This window comes from Eublepharis macularius, chromosome 15 (assembly GCF_028583425.1).
Source record: "Eublepharis macularius isolate TG4126 chromosome 15, MPM_Emac_v1.0, whole genome shotgun sequence".
Lineage (NCBI taxonomy): Eukaryota > Metazoa > Chordata > Lepidosauria > Squamata > Eublepharidae > Eublepharis > Eublepharis macularius.
Window position 1 is genome coordinate 41,153,995 of NC_072804.1, and position 16,182 is coordinate 41,170,176.

The 16,182-nt window shown below is 44.5% G+C and overlaps 1 protein-coding gene across 1 annotated transcript in view; it reads left to right on the top strand.

Moving 5' to 3' along the window:
- Positions 1-16,182, top strand: part of PTPRU (protein tyrosine phosphatase receptor type U) — a 386,725-nt gene that overhangs the window by 138,655 nt on the left and 231,888 nt on the right. Inside the window, exon 2 of the mRNA XM_054999127.1 lies at positions 7,216-7,344. Coding sequence (XP_054855102.1) covers positions 7,216-7,344 — 129 coding nt within the window. The remainder of the gene's footprint in view (positions 1-7,215; positions 7,345-16,182) is intronic.

The following is a 16,182-nucleotide window of genomic DNA, read 5'->3' on the forward strand; positions in this document are numbered from 1 at the left end:
AAGTGCAGGAGCGCTCCTGCGCTCTGCAGTGGATTGATTTTGGCCCAGATTGGGCCCAAATTGGCCTGGATTGGGCCCAAATTGGCCTGGAACAGGACACTGTGGAGCGTGGGAGGCTCCCAGATGTTTCAGCGGCCCAATCCAGGCCCAAATTAGCCTGAAACAGGCTGCTACGGCATGCAGGAGCACTCGCATGCTTGACAGTGGCCTGTTCCAGGCTGATTTGGGCCTGATCCAGGCCGATTCGGGCCCAATCCTGGTCGAATCGGGCCTGTGGGAGCACACTGCACCATCCGGGAGCTGGCCAGGTAAGCGGAGTGAGGGGGGGAAGGGGGGAGCGGGAGATCCCCTGTCCCCAGTGGGGGACTGGCAACCATATGTGTGGACTATCAAAAAAAACCCTGGCTTTATTTGTTTACAAAATTAGGCCAAAAACGTCATACAGAAACAGTTCATGTCATTTATGCATCCACCAGTGTTCTGTCTTGTTGTCCTTGGTTCTGCTGGGGTTTATTTTTTGGACAGTTGCATCTTTTAATGTCAAAATGGTTGCTTTCTCATTGTTTCTGGCCTTCTTCCCATTATCAGCCAACACATGCTAAATGTTTGTTGCCCTGCTTCTTCATGCAGGGTATATTTGTGGAAGTGCATACGATGACTTTGTAGGGGCTTTCAAAAATAGCAGCTTGGCATGCAGAACAACCTCAAAGCCATTGAGAGACTAGGGGCAAGAACATACCCGGTTTCCTACATCGGCCTCTCCGCAGGACTGAGTTGCTTTGATCAAGTCCAGAGCAAAGTCATCGTTCTTGCCTCTGCAGGCTTGGCAGGTGGACAGAGCAGAATGTCAAACTCATTGCTGGGTCAGCTGCTCTGGGAATGGGGGCTTCGAAAGAAGGTCAGCACCAACTGGCCTCTGTTTCCTTTTCTCACGGAAGTTGCACTTTCAGGACAGGTTCTGTGCCTGCGACTTTCTGGCACAGTCATTTAGACCGAGCAGTGTGTTGCATGAAACCATGAGGGTGAACTCCGGACTTTTTGGAATTGTATGTGCTGTTTTCAGCGACCGTTTCTGGAAATGGATGAAATGACTGCCACGCATGACAGTTTATATGCTCCTTGGCTGCTAACTCATGATTTAGCTCGAAACTGGAGAGCTGGTAATAGTCTCTGAGGCTAGGGGCAAGGTGTAATGTCCTGTCCCTGAAATGTGCAAAAACACATTAACAACAGCATTTGGTTCATATACTTCCCTTCAGGACAACTTAACGCCCTCTCAGAGCAGTTTACAAAGTGTGTTATTATTATCATGACAATCACCCTGTGAGGTAGGTGGGGCTGAGAGAGCTCTGAGAGAGCTGTGACTGACCCAAGGTCACCCAGCTAGCTTCAAATCAAACCAAGTTCTCTAGATTAGAGTCCTGCTGCTCTTAACCACTACACCAAACTGGCTCAGACTGGCTCAAACATGCTGTTCCTTGGCCTATTTATCACCCAAGTTGTGCCTGCCCATTCACCACTCTTATTATGTCTTATTTTTATCTCACTTTTCTTGATCAAAGGCTTTCTTTTAAAAAAAGTAATTCAAAAATTATAATACTAAATTGCACATCAAACAGCTTCTTGTCACATAGAGGAGAGGCACGTTGGCAAGGGAGGGGGGATAGATGCAGGATGGGCCAAAGGAGGTACTTCCATACTGCTCAAATAATTAGATTCACTGCCAGAGGATGTAGTGATAGCCACTAGCATGGGCAGCTTTGAAAAGGAATCAAACAGATTCATGGAAAAGGTCCATCATTGGCTAAAGGGAATCTCCTCATTCAGAAGCCACATTCAGTCTCTGAATACCGATGCTAGGAGGCATCATCAGGGGAAGATCTTGGTCTCTATACCCTGTTCATTGGCCCTCCAGAGCAAGTGGTTGGCCATTGTGTGAGATAAGATGCTGGGCTATATGGACTTCTGATCTGGTCCAACAGGGTGCCCATTTAGTGTAATGGTTAAGAGCAGCAGGACTCTAATCTGGAGAACCAGGTTTGAGTCCCCACTCCTCCACTTGAAGCCAGCTGGGTGACCTTGGGCCATCTCTGAGTTCTCTCAGCCCCACCCACCTTACAGGGTGATTGTCGTGAGAATAATAATAGCACACTTTGTAAACTGTTCTCAGTGTGGCCTTAAGTTGGCCTGAAGATCAGTACATAAATCGTATGTTGTTATTGTTATTGTTGTTGTTGTTGTTGTTGTTGTTATGTTCTTAGAGGGGCTGAGCAGGTGGAACTATTTTTTCAGAATGCTTTATTATAACATAATCATCACAACCACCTTGGAAAGTAGGTAGGCCAGTGTTATCATGCCCTCATTGCTGGAGCAGGAGGCTGAGAGAAGGACTGTTCACAAGTTACCATCTTGGCTGGGTGAATGTATATGTCAGTGGGGGGAAGCAGGGCTGCTCTTGTGGGCATCCATTACTTGTAGACAAGAGCCTTATGTGTACATGTAGGATCTGTCTGTGTAGTTCATGGTCCTGATTTCAGGTGCATGTATCCTTGTATGGACATAGACTTCTGATGACAAGTGATGCTGCATGCATATAGAAGAGAAGGGGCTAATGGGTCCCCATGAGCTCTCAGTAGCAACTTGATATAGAGTGACTGTGGTGGAGGTAGAGCATCTCTCTTGCATGCTGTGGGTCCCAGCTTCCACCCCTGGTGCATGCATATGCGCTGACAAGTTGCAACTGACATACAGCGACTCCAGCAAGGGGTTTTCAAGGCAAGTGAGAAGCAGAAGTGGTTTGCCATTGTTTTCCTCTGCAGGGCCTTGCTTGGTGGTTGCCCATCCAAGTACTGGCCCTGCTTAGCTTCTGAGATCTTAACTAAACAAAGAGGCCCACTAGATAATCGCTAGTGGAACACTCTTGTAAAAGCAAGTGCGAAACAGGAGAAGTGCTGGCTTCCTGTTGAGTGGTTCTGAATAGCTGTTTAATCTCCTTCACATCGAGACTTGTGAGTCCCTAAGGGGTCTCTGGTCTGGGAGACGACAACCGCCTTGCTTCTGGTTGCAGGAGTCCACCTAGAAATCACATGAGGACACTGTTGTAAGAATTTTGTTGGACTGCAAGTCTCTATTGAATAACTGAGAAAGAGAAAATTGTGCAATTGAGCTTCAAAGATTCTTTGATGTGTCTTTAATATTATGTGGATTCTCGGATGTGAATACCTTGTAATTAACTGCTTAGATTCTCGGATGTGAACATATTGTATTTGTGATTTGTGACTGTATGAGTTCATTTTTATGCACTGTGCACTTTAGACTCTAGGATTGTGAAGTTACTGACATTAAATAGTGATATTAAACAGTTGTAATAATTAGGCACGGTGCACTTTAAAGACATTATTGTTTCCGCCGTTTTCCCCCCTGTTCCTTGTTAGCTCCTGAGATCTGACAAGATTGGGCTGTACCATTCCGCCTTCCATCTCTGGAATGACTTGTCAAAAGGATCCGATAGTAGATGATAGGAAAGACCTCTACCCCGGAGAGCTGCTGCCACTAGACAAGACTGAGCTCAATCGACTAAGGGCATGACTCCCTGTTAAGGCCGTTTCATGTGTTTAACGTCAACTACTTTTGTCTTGGACCATCCACTGGCTTCAAGTCAGGCTTTTTGTGATTTGTGCCTTGAGTTTTGTAGCCACTGTGCTATACCGTCCTGCTAGCTTTGGGTGCTCCCTTCCAGTTGCCTTGCAAGGATCTTTAGCTGGCCCCGTGCATCTTTTACGAATCTGAGCAGAATGCCTAGAGGAACAAACTGACCACTGCGGTTTAATCCGGGGGGGGAAGGCGTGTTAAAAAAATTAACAAGCCAACAAAATAATAAATAGGTTCCGCGAGTTGGCTGGACTGTTCAGGGGGGGATATTTGCTTTTCTGCATTCTGCTGCCTCAGAGCTTTCTTAATGTGCTGGCTCTCATCAGCCCAGGGGGCCGGCATTAATTATTACTGAAGCCCTGCCCTGCGTGTAATTTGCGGTTTTAATGGAACAATAGGTCAGCGCATAACAAGCTGGGCTGCATCAGTTAACGTGCTGTACGATAATAATAATAAGAGTCAAAGAGAGACAAACCCGAGTACCTTTTGGGCTTGGCCAGAGTACAGAGACACAGCGGAGCACAAAGGTGCCCTGTGGTCTCAGCCGCAAGGGGACAGTTTGTGTAACTCACTGCACACAGCAGCACAGCTCTTGGGCAAAGCTCTGGCTGCATGTGGGAAGAGGGGCTGATGGAGCTGGGAATAGGGTTGCCAACTCCAGGTTGGGAAATTTATGGAGATTTTCAGGTGGAGCCTGGGGAGGGACCTCAGCGGGCTACACGGCCATGGAGTCCATCCTCCAAAGCAGACATTTTCTCCAGGGGAACTGATCTCTGGAGTCTGGAGATCACTTGTAATTCTGGGAGATCTCCAGCCCTTAGCTATCCGGTAACAGTCTCACTTATTGCCCATGAAATGGGGAAACAGTGCTGTGTGCCTTGCCTTTTGCTATGAGCAATTTCCCCCTTCCTCTAACAATCACATGAAACTGTCTTTCAGTGAGTCAGACTCTTGGTGCATCAGTGTCAGCCAGTATGGAGTAGTGGAATAGGGGCTAGAGTAGGATCTGGGAGAGCCAGGTTCAAATCCCTGCTCTGCCGAGGAAGCTGTTTGGGAGACCTTGGGCCACTCACATACTGTAAGTCTAACCTACCTCATATCTGAAGAAGTGAGCTGTGACTCATGAAAGCTCATACCCTGCCACAAATTTTGTTAGTCTCATAGGTGCTACTGGACTCTGCTTACAGACAAACACGGCCACCCATCTTGATCTATCTCTACTTCACAGGGTTTGTTGTGGGGGAAAAATGGAGGAGAGGAGAATGATGTAACTTGGGACCTTCTGCATACAAAGCAGATGCTCTTCCACTGAACCACAGACCCTCCTCCGACATATTTTGCAGGTGTTTCCTTGTTGACGATGCTCATAGGAACCTTTTTTTAAAAAAAAACTTTTTGAAGGATGCAGTGTGGAGTAATGAGTGGAACGCAGCAATATATTTTCCCATCCTCTTTATACAAACCCTAATAGAAGCAAAATTGGTCCAGGGCATACGAGAGGAGGAAGCATGGACCAGCAGGTGAGCACCTGCTTGGCATATCGAAGGATGCCCTCTTTGGCTATATTTAGGAAGGCCTGCAAGACAAGGGCATTGGACGGAGGGTAACCTACTTTGGGCAAAATAGTCAAGAGTCCAGGAGCACCTTTAAGACCAACCAACTTTATTTTAGCATAAGCTTCCTTGCTTTGGGCAGATTAGGCTATGATGTTTTTAAAAAATCTGAGCAGTTGTGTTTAATCTTGCTCTGTTTCAATCTTTGTTTTCATTTTGTATTGGTCTGTAATTTTTGTTTTTACCTTGCATGTTTGCAAGGATTTGTGCTGTGTCCTTGCCAATTATTGCCACATTGTTAGCTGCCTTGAATCTAATAATTCTCATCCTTATCCAATTTATAATCCTCTCTCCCCGCAAGGAGAGAAGGCAGTCTCAGGGTCAATTCCTGGCATCACAGCATCGCCTTCAGGGGCAGATGTTGCAGGCCTTTTAGCAGTTAGGCCAAGAGGTTGCCTTCTCTTGGTATATGTTGTTTACACGTATGATATATGTCATTTATGTATTGCATAGTACTGATTTATTGATGCACAACTTACGTTGAAATATGGGTACATTCTATGGGGCAAAGTGGGTGCGAGGAAATGGAAAATAGTGCAAAAATAATGAACGGTGGATTTGGTTTGCTTGTGGGAGAAGTACACTTGGATTGAGGTTTGGGGGGGTTTCTGCTGTGGGGATGAGAAATCGGAAAGCATCCCTTCTTGGTGCAATATCAAAAGAGTAGCCAATTTGCAAGTCTCCCGTTAAAGACTATGAACATGGGAGAAAGACTTCCATTGTTTCTGATGAAGACTAATTGTCCATGAAGAAATGCATGATGGGGAGGAAAATGTTTTGTCTTCCCTGGGGCTGTGATAATCTCCTTTTGCTGTGTTTTGTTTCCTCTTTCCTTAGCATCTCCTGCCTTAACATGTTTCATATTGCAAACTATCATTTTATATTCACCCACCTGCCGTTTTTATGTGGCTTTTAGACAGAAAATGGGACTACTTATTTTGTTTAAATTACTCCTGTCTCTGAAATGGAGGTGCTTAAAACCTGCTGTTTGATGCAGGTTTACAATAAGTAAACCTTTTGTCCCACAACCAAAGATATGATCCTGGCTATCTCTAAAGATCCCCCTCCCCCGTTGTCTATACCCTAGCCTGAGAATAGTGAAAAGTTGAAGACAGCTATGACGTTTGTAGAACAATAGGTCAGTTTGGAACTTTTCTTGCCACAGTCAGTACAAACATATCTTGTCCTTTCCAGGGTGGGATTTGGGGAAAAATGCATCTGTATATTTGTAGCAAAAACTGACTGTGAATTTTCCTGATTGGTTAGCGCCTGTGACATCACCAAGACACTCCACCATGACTGTAGGAAAAGCTGGCTGTGAATTGCACTGATAGGCCAACACCCATGTCATCACCGAGGCACACACCGTTGCAATTTCAAAAACCTTCGGGCCTGCATGTGCGCTCCTTTCCCTCTCCAGTTGGTGATGCGCTGCACCCATCTAGCCTCTGTTTTGCAGTCAAATGGGTGTGCCCGATCAAGTCCTGATTGTAATAAAAGACATTTTGCTAAGGTTCGATACAGTTCATTTGGGTCTTCCAGTGTCTGTCTTGTACTTCCTGCATTCCAGTTTAGCTCATAATTCAAAAGAAACTTTTAATACCATGCAATGACTCAATTTCTTTCCCAGCGCTGGATTTTGTAACATCTTTTTCTTACTAATAGACTAACTATGGATTAGTTCAGCGTGAGAAGGACCTTTCTGTTCCACCTTTCATGTCTCAAATGGATGCTAATCCATTTGACAGCACAGTTTCCTAATTTCCACAGGATATTTCAAACTGCACGATCCATTGGGAGTGTGGGGACTATACTGCAGAATTCTGCCTAGATTATGTGCTTTGTAAAGGTATCCCAGTAGGGTTATTTTTTCTGTCTTTGTTCCATAGATGAGCATGCTGTACTTTTTGTTTTGTTTTATAACACTGTTTCTCTTTGTTTGTCTTCACAGCTGGCTGTACCTTTGAGGAAGATGGAGACCTAAACCAGTGTGAATATAGCCAAGGGGTAGAGGATGACTTTGAATGGGAGCTCATCCACAGCTACGCCGTGCCCCATCTGACCTCTGATCTTCCTCACGGTAAGTTTCAGAGAATCACAGAATCGAAAGGGGCCATACAGACCTCCTAGTCCAACCTCCTGCCCAATGCAGGATGAGCCTAAAGCATCCTTGACAAATATTCATCCAGCCTCTTCTTGAAAACTGCCGGTGAAGGAGAGCTCACCACCTCCCTAGGCAGCTGATTCCACCTTTGAACTACTCTGACCATGAAAAAGTTTTCCCTAATATCCAGCCAATAGCTTTCTGCATGTAATTTAAGCCCGTTGCTTCAGGTCCTATGCTCTGCTGCCAACTGGAGCAGCTCTTTGCCCTCCTCCAAATGACAGCCTTTCAGATATTTAAAGAGAGCACTCATGTCCCCCCTCAGTCTCCTCTTCTCCAAACTAAACATTCCCAAGGCCCTCAGCCTTTCCTCGTAGGGCTCAGTCTCCAGGCCCCTGATCATCCTCGTCGCTTTCTTCTGCACCTTCTCGATTATGTCTACATCCTTTTTGAAGTGAGGCCTCCAGAACTGCACACAGTACTCCAGGTGCGGCCTAACCAGGGGTAGAAAATTTGGGGGGGTTACGCTTTTGGGGCTGGGCTGGCGTCAGAAACCCACACAGCTGGGCCCGCAGCCTGGCTGGAGACACTGTGCTGAAGAAGGCCTGTTTTCTGATGGGGGAAAAGCCTGGCGGTGGTAGAAGAAGCGGGGTGGAGGAGGATAGCATTCTGCTCCCTTCTCTGGGTACAGCTGCCAAGAGCCGTCACAGGCCCCAGACAAAGATGGCCCCTGTCACTGCAAGGGAAAGTAATTTACATTTCTTACTGGTGTTGTCTCTCTATGCAGAGGATAAGAGGAACCACGTCGGCCACTTCCCAGCTGGTTAGGGTTGCCAGCTTCCAGGTGGTAGATAGAGATCTCCCGGAATTACAACTGATCTCCAGGCCACAGAGATCAGTTCCCTGGGAGAAAATGGGTGTTTTGGAAGGTGGGCTCTATGGCATTATACTGTGTTGAGGTCCCTCCTCTCCCCAAATGTCACCCTTTCCAAGCTGCACCCCCCCACAGCAATTTCCCACCCTGGAGCTGGCAACCCTATAACTGGTACTCTATCCCATCTTATATTTTCATCCCTGCCTGTCCCTACAAGACACCATTCAGACCAACCTGACACTATATGAAAACAATTTGCAAGGCTTGCTTAAATCTGCAGGCCCCGTGGACTCCTGCACATTGTTCCTTAGCCCCCCTTCTCAGTAACCCTGCCCTCAAATATCAATGACGGACACTGTTGAGCTTAGGTTAGTTTAAAAAAATATTTCCCCCAAATTACAGTATGTACAGTTTACGTATGTGAGAGGGTCACCCCAAGTTGCGTTTAAAACTAAATCTGAAAATGTCTGAAATTCAGAAATTGGAATCCTGACATTCAAAATCTCTGAATGTTGCCATATTTTGTGCAAATGTTTGTTTTGGCTTTAGAATTTCCATTGTGCTTTGGGTGGGTCGCACCGAGGATTCAGTCTGCACTAGCTTTGCTGTTGTCCCTGTGCATCATCCATTGTGTGTGTGTGTGTGTGTGGGGGGAATATTAGAATGTCACATAGCAAAATATTCCTTCGATCCCCAGAGAATCCTCTGTGCAGATCCATGTGCACAATGTGGGCAGGTTCAGGCTGTTTCTTGAGATGAAGGCGCTATGGATGCACACAGGGGAATATTCCTTCCACAAAGGCAAGAATATTTCTTCCACTTATATTGGTTTGTGTGCCTCTGTTTTTTTTTTTACAAGAAAATGAGTGTGCGGGTGCGAAAAGCTAGAACCTCCTCTCTCCCTGAATTTAACTCACCATATCAGCACTTTTCTCGACAACAGAATTAGTATTGTAGGCAAGAAGTATTTCAGACAACCGAGCACAATGTAAGCCAGGGTCCAGAGAGGAGACTTTAGCAGTGCTCTCCCACACACTCCTGCTTTTATTTGTGAACGGGAGAGATGTGGATAAATATGTTGCTACCTTATTGCATCTAGTCTGGCTCTTTTTGTGTGACGTTTGAAGAAACAGCACAGCAGCCATTTTGTTCTTGGAATCTCTTCCCCGTTTAACCCAAGTGTGTTGTACATTGACCTTCCTAGCACATTGGAGGACTAACCACTTTTGGGCTTCAGTTTTCCCTGCTAACCATTAACTGGAGGCCAGGAATGATCGCTCAACCTAAGGAGTAAAGTTCAAGTCACCCTGTGCATTGCTGAAGGCTAGTTGGTGTGAAGAATGTCATATAGGATAGATTTAGACTATAGAAATGACAGAAGGCTGACCAAAGGGGGTCAAAGCTTCTGCAGCAAGTGTGATTGAGAGGGATATACAATTGTGCTATTAATATTTTTTTGACTTTGGGATGACCATGTTGGTCCTAATCCAAGGGGTAGAGGTTATTTTCATTCCTCAATTATGGAACTGTGGACAGAACAATATATTAAACTTAATTTTCTTTTGGCATTTAAGTTCATGTTGTGATCTCTTCCTGAACTGTCAGCGGGATTCATTACATCCTGGCTAAAAGGGATTGGTCTTAAGTGGAATTCTGATTCTTCTTTTTTTTTTTTTGACAAGCATCTGGAACAGTTTACAACTGAATGGAAGTTTGCAAATGACGTAAAGATAGGGGAGATTGGTGGTGAATAATGATGAGGACTTGGCAGTCATACATAAAACTATCTAGATTGCTGGGTAAGCTTGGCTTGTTCTGACAATACACACATTAAGGTAGCCAAATACAAGGTCATACATCTAGAATGACAGTGTAAGCAATTTTCTGGGTGACTGTATCTTAAAAAGCAGTGACACTCTGAAAGGGGCTTAATGGTCATTGGAATTTGGCCTTTACAGAGTTTTTTTTTAAATCTCACCAAGCAATTATTCTTACTAGGCAGCAGTTAGTTTTCTTTTTACATAGGATACCTTGGGTTGGATCCAGCCAGCCTTTTGTCTCAATGTAATCCAATTGCCCTTGTTTCTACAGCCCCCATCCCACATTGCTTTTGTTTATGCAGGCTTCGTGACCTCCAGCTTAGCACCTTTGGGGGTCAAAAGGAAATCCCTCTTCCCCTTTTCACTATCAGCAAAGCTGTTTGGATCCAACTCCTTATTCACTTACCACATTTCCAGAGCAACCTTTGTAGTCTGCATTTGTCATCCCTTATACAGGTGCACAACATATGGCATATTTTATTTATTTATTTGGTTTATACCCTGCCCTCCTCACAAATGGGCTCAGGGCGTCTCACATCATCCATAAAATACAATAAATTAATAATCATCTATAAAATCAATAGCAATCTTAAAACAGTCATTAAAATCGTCCAGGTGCCTTATGGGCTACTTAAGATAAACAATCAGAAACCTGCATATAGGCCCTAGCATATGGGCAGAACACATGGCCTAGGGCAGTCACAGAAGAGGTGGTGGTCTTAGAGCGGAACCACAAGTGACGAAAGGCACAGGTTGGACACTTGTCAGCTTCCCTCAAGTTTTGATGGGAAATGTAGGCAGCTTGGTGGAATGTTGGACAAGTGACAGTTGAAAAGTCCATTGGACAGCAGTCGGAGAGCCAAGCTGCAAGACCAGGATGCCTACATTTCCCATCAAAACTTGAGGGAAGCTGACAAGTGTCCAACCTGTGCCTTTTGTCACTTGTAGTTCCGCTCCTAGATGGAGTGAGGGGGAACACCCGTTGGTCCTCAGCCAAAGGTCTGGCTGCATATGGCCCAACGGGACCATTTTGTGTGGACCTCTGAGGCTGGAGGAGGGAGACATTGGCCCAAAGGCATTATGACCCTCTCCAAACTCCTTGCACATCTAAGAGCAGGGATACAGTGAGCAGTTTCCGGTGTGTGTAAGTGAGGAATACCAACTGAACATCTGAGAGGCCCACCTCAATTGTTATGGACCATAATAGAGCTAGGTGACATCAGGGGCAGCCCAGACAGCATTTGTTATGGCTCAGATAACTCTCTTAGTTATGCACCCCTGCATTAGCAAGAGGCTGTGATTGGTCATTCATGCTAACTAGAACAGCACAAATCATTCTGTGTGATGCTGGAGACTGGATGATGTAATGAAAGTTCTGGGATGATCAACCATGTCAGTATCTGTACGGCATCAAAGGATCTCTAAGGCCTGATGCATGGAGGGATGGCAGGAGACCTGGGTTCAATCCTTACTCTGTCATGGGTTGAAATCCACACATTGTCTGGGTTCAGCTCTTCACTTCATGGACTTGGATGTGTCACAGGGGTGGATGGCAGTATGTAATAAGAGAGGGAGAACTGTGTGTGTGCCCTGAGCTTTTTGGAAGAAGGAATAAAAAATGTACGAGGTCGATATTACTAGAAATAACTGAACAAGAAATCTGAAGAAGTGAGCTGTGGCTCACAAAAGCTCATACCCTACCACAAATTTTGGTAGTCTTATAGGTGCTACTGGACTCTTGCTCTTTTCTAGAAATAACTAATTATGGTGCTACAGAATCCATAGAATCTTGTACACATCTGACAAATTCTGCCTGTCCCCAGTCCTTGTTATCAAGTCCAGCTATGTGTTCAGGAAGCTGCTACCCCAGTATCAGAATGCAACGAGTCTTTAGCCTCCATCTGTCAATGTTCGAAGAACATATTAAAGTGTAGCAACCGGTCAGACCTATGCTCAACGTTAGTGTCGGCTCTGTCTCCCTTTTGCCTCTTCTCCTTTAAGCTGTGTTGGCCTAGATGTGAACGTTCAGCTTTGCAGGCTAAAGAAGTTTTGGAGAGGTTATAGTTTTGTTTTTCATCATCTTCCCCAAATCTCATCTATGCAATTCATTTCTCTTGTCACTAGAGGTGTGCATTTGGATATGTCTGATCCAAAACAGTGCTCAAAATTCCTTGTTTAATTTTGAATTGGGAATATCCTAAATGAAAAAATGTGCTTGTGATATTTTGATATTTCTAAAATTCAGCTTCCCCCATATGTCAGGAATATTGGGGTTGTTTCAGCATCTTCTGTTTTCAAAAGGCAGTAGATTTGGCATTTGGAGACCAAGTGGTCAATTTCAGTGGGTAGTAGACCTGGTGCCTAGCCTACCCTTGTGATACCTGATGTTTGTGACACTGGAACAATGTTTCTGAAATGAATTCTTGAATCAATACTCACACTCCCAGCATTTTGTGGAAATTATAATCATGCCCTTTCTGAAATTAAAAAATTAAATTAAAACAGAAATTTATGAAAATTTTGAAATGGAATTTGGCAGATAGTATAGAAACGATTTTCAAAACTTCAAAGCAGGACTGTTCCTCATGGTTTGGTAAAAAAGAAATGGGGCTTAGAAGTATCCTTCCTCTCAACTCCTTTTGTGGCCATTTCTGCACAGCAGGTTATTCCTAACCTTTGCCCGATTTGTGTGTGTGTTTTGCTAAGTTGCTCCAAAAATGCAGCCTCCACACACACTCCCCAAAAACACCTTGTGGTTTGGGAGGGGAGGTTGGACACTTTTGTATCACCCACCTCCCTTTCAATTTTTTTTTTTTGCTCTGCACACATGCGTGATTGCATGCTGAGAACTTCAGGAGAGGAGCTGGGCTTTGAATGGACAATTCCTCAGAGCACTTTAACTATTCACATGCCCAAGAACACAGAAGAAGTGCTCTGTCAGCCCATGGCAAAAGAAAAGACCAAGGAAAGTGCGGTCCTAGAAAATGTACCCAAAACCGGAAGTCAAACAGCCTGCAACTGTTTTGAAAACAGAGACTTTTGGAATCAAGGGGAAAAGCTACCAGCATTGGTGAGTGGGCCATTCCTTTAAGGACGTGTGGAAACAGCCCAGGGGTCAGTGAATATTCTTGTAAATTGAGTTTTCCCCTTCTAAGCCTGAATTTGCATGTCATTCTTCTCTTTCTCTCTTTTTAAAAAGAATCAACTCCGTTCCATTTTGGGCACTGAAGTTTTAAAATATGGTCTGCTCTTTGTTCTTTCTTCTCATGCTGTCTCAGGCCTTCTACCTCCCTTCAGCTGGGAAAGTTCTCCTCTAAGCTCCCAGAGATATGAAACAAGACTATTAGGGGACTTTCTCTAAATAATTGGCACCCATCGAGAAAACATGAGCCAACTGTTGTGAGCCATTAACCCAACACTTGCATGGTCAGCTAATATTTGTGGCAACACTACTATGGATCACATTGTATCTCATTTGGGATCTCACTTGGTATCAGCCTCTGAGAGAATATGCCCGAGTAGGAGATCAAAGAAAGATCCCAGATAACAAAAGGAACGAAGGCAGTGAAGAAATATTTTATTTAAAACTGGAATGCAGTTGATAGAAATATACTTCTGCTTGAACTCTTTCAGGCGAACAAGTTTAGTTTGTGCTTCTCTGTGCTATAGCACAAAAGAAATTATTTCAGTCACTGAGTGATTCCGCACATGTTGGATAATGCACTTCCAATCCTCTTTATAGATCATTTGGAATGGATTTTTTTGTGTGTGGAAAAAAAATCCACCTCAAACAATTGATAAAGTGCATTGAAAGTGCATTATCCAACGTGTGCGGAATCAGCCACTGTATAACAGATGAACCTGAGGATTTCTTTTGCATCCCTCAGAGAGAGCGACTGACCCAAAGTCTCCCCGGGGGCTTTATATGGCCAAGCTGGATATTTATGTACAGACCATGGCTCAATGGCAGAGCACCTGCTTTGTACGAAAAAAGTTGCCAGTTAAAGGGATCAATTAGTATGTTTATTTTTTATTTAGGTATTGTATATTTCTTTGTTTAGATGTTTATACTTTTATCCTCAGTGGAGAGAAGCCAGTGGTTTGTCTCAAAATGAGACAGTTTTATGTATCCATGTAAATCTGCGTCTACCCTGCTCTGGCCTGACACAGTATCACACTGATTCACTGGTAATACAGTCAAAGTTCCGTGTTCACCTGTTTATAGTGGAGTATATTTTAACGTTTGCTTAAATAAATAATCAGTGCATATATATTGTGTTTTAAACTGCCAAATGTTAATGTGAAATTTCAGGTGAGGGGCTAACAGTAAGGACCTTTGAGATCCTCATATGGTGGAGCAGACATAATGGATGTCTTACAGTCTCCATGGTTACTGTTCTGTGGGCTTGGCGAACAGAAGGTACCGTGGGAATGGATCTACCAAAAAAAGTGGAGAGCGCAGTCTGAAGTTGGCAAATAAAATTGTTTTTTATCGAAACGGTCTCTGTACAGATGATGTTTCTCATAGCCCTGTGTTATCTTTGTGAGGTAAAACATCTGACTGAAGAGCAGCCCAGGGTGATAAATCATAACTATTGTGATTATACATTTATTGGTATAAGGAGGCTTTAACTTGGGGTTCAGGTCATGTATCCATATTTAAAAGTAAGATATTAAAATTTTAATTCTATATATAAAATATAAGCCTTCAAGAAAGGCCAGATTTAGGAACAGAGCCACATAGCAGAAGAAAAAAAAGAGGTTTCTGGGGATCCTTTCTGAAGCATAGCCTAATGGCTGGAGATCAAGAGGCCTGGCTGGCTTCCTTTTGGGGACAGGTGAAGAGAGACCATCTGAGGGAAATGACAAGGAGTGTCCTAAGAGAGAGCTTAGGTGGTATCCAAGGAGAAGTACAGTTGTCTTGAGAAGATGAGTTGTATAAGCTGTTGATAAGATGGCCTGTGGATAAGGAGAGACCCCCTTAGGCCAGTTATGAAAAGGGCCCAAATACTTGAGAAGGGCCGAATCCCCAAGGGATTCAGGTTGAATTCCCAAGTAGAGAGCCAGTTTGGTGTAGTGGTTAAGAGCACGGGACTCTAATCTGGAGAGCCGGGTTTGATTCCCTACGCCTCCACGAAGCCAGCTGGGTGACCTTGGGTGAGTCACAGTTCTCTGGAGCTCTCTCAGCCCCACCCACCTCACAGGGTGATTGTTGTGGGGTAATAATAACACTTTGTAAACCGCTCTGAGTGGGCATTAAGTTGTCCTGAAGCGCAGTATATAAATCGAATGTTATGTTATTATTAGTCCCTTCAGCTAGACTGGATTCCAGGGCTGTCTTCCCCTAAATCCCGTTTCAACAGAAAAAGACTTCCTCCAATGGGGAAAAGCTTCCTTTGATGAGGAAAAATTGGAGGGAAACTTGTTGAGAGGATCTAACTTAGTGAAAACGAGTCATAGAAACCAATCCAGTGGTGCCATCAGGGCTGGACTTTGGGACAGAAGACCAGGCTGAAGTTTCTCATTTGAAATATACATTATCAGCTAAATGCCTCTCACTGTAAGACCTTTCAGCGCAGTGTCTAAGAAGTGCTCTACTGGATTCTGCCAATGGTTCATCTAGTCCTGCATTCTGTATTGCAGACCACCCCTTTCCCCAGATATAAATGAAAGTTGTCAAAACTGCAGTTTGAGTTTCAGTGAGATGACAATTGCTTTGTGGCCACTAGCAGCACATTAAGACCTTTCTCTTTTGGCCGATGGAGTGAAGCAAAAGAATTGCATCTGTAAGCTAGTACAGGCAGCAGTGAAAGATAGGTTTCTCAAGATCCAGGGCTGCTGGCAGGGCTACAAAGAGCTGAGTTCCTCTTCTGCTCTCCTTGTAGACCTGCTGGCAATAAAAGAGTTTAGAGGAAAGGACATGAGCTGTGTTGCATTTGCACCAGCAAATGGGAGATCGCTGCATTTCCTGCTATTAGTGGATAAGCTAGTCAGTTGTTGCTGGTGGTAGGATTGCCATCTTGGAGTTCTGAAATTCCTGGATTTTGAGGGGAGGAGCCTGGAGAGGGTGGGGTTTGGGGATGGGAGGGGCCTCAGTGGGGTATAGTGCCTTAAAGTCCA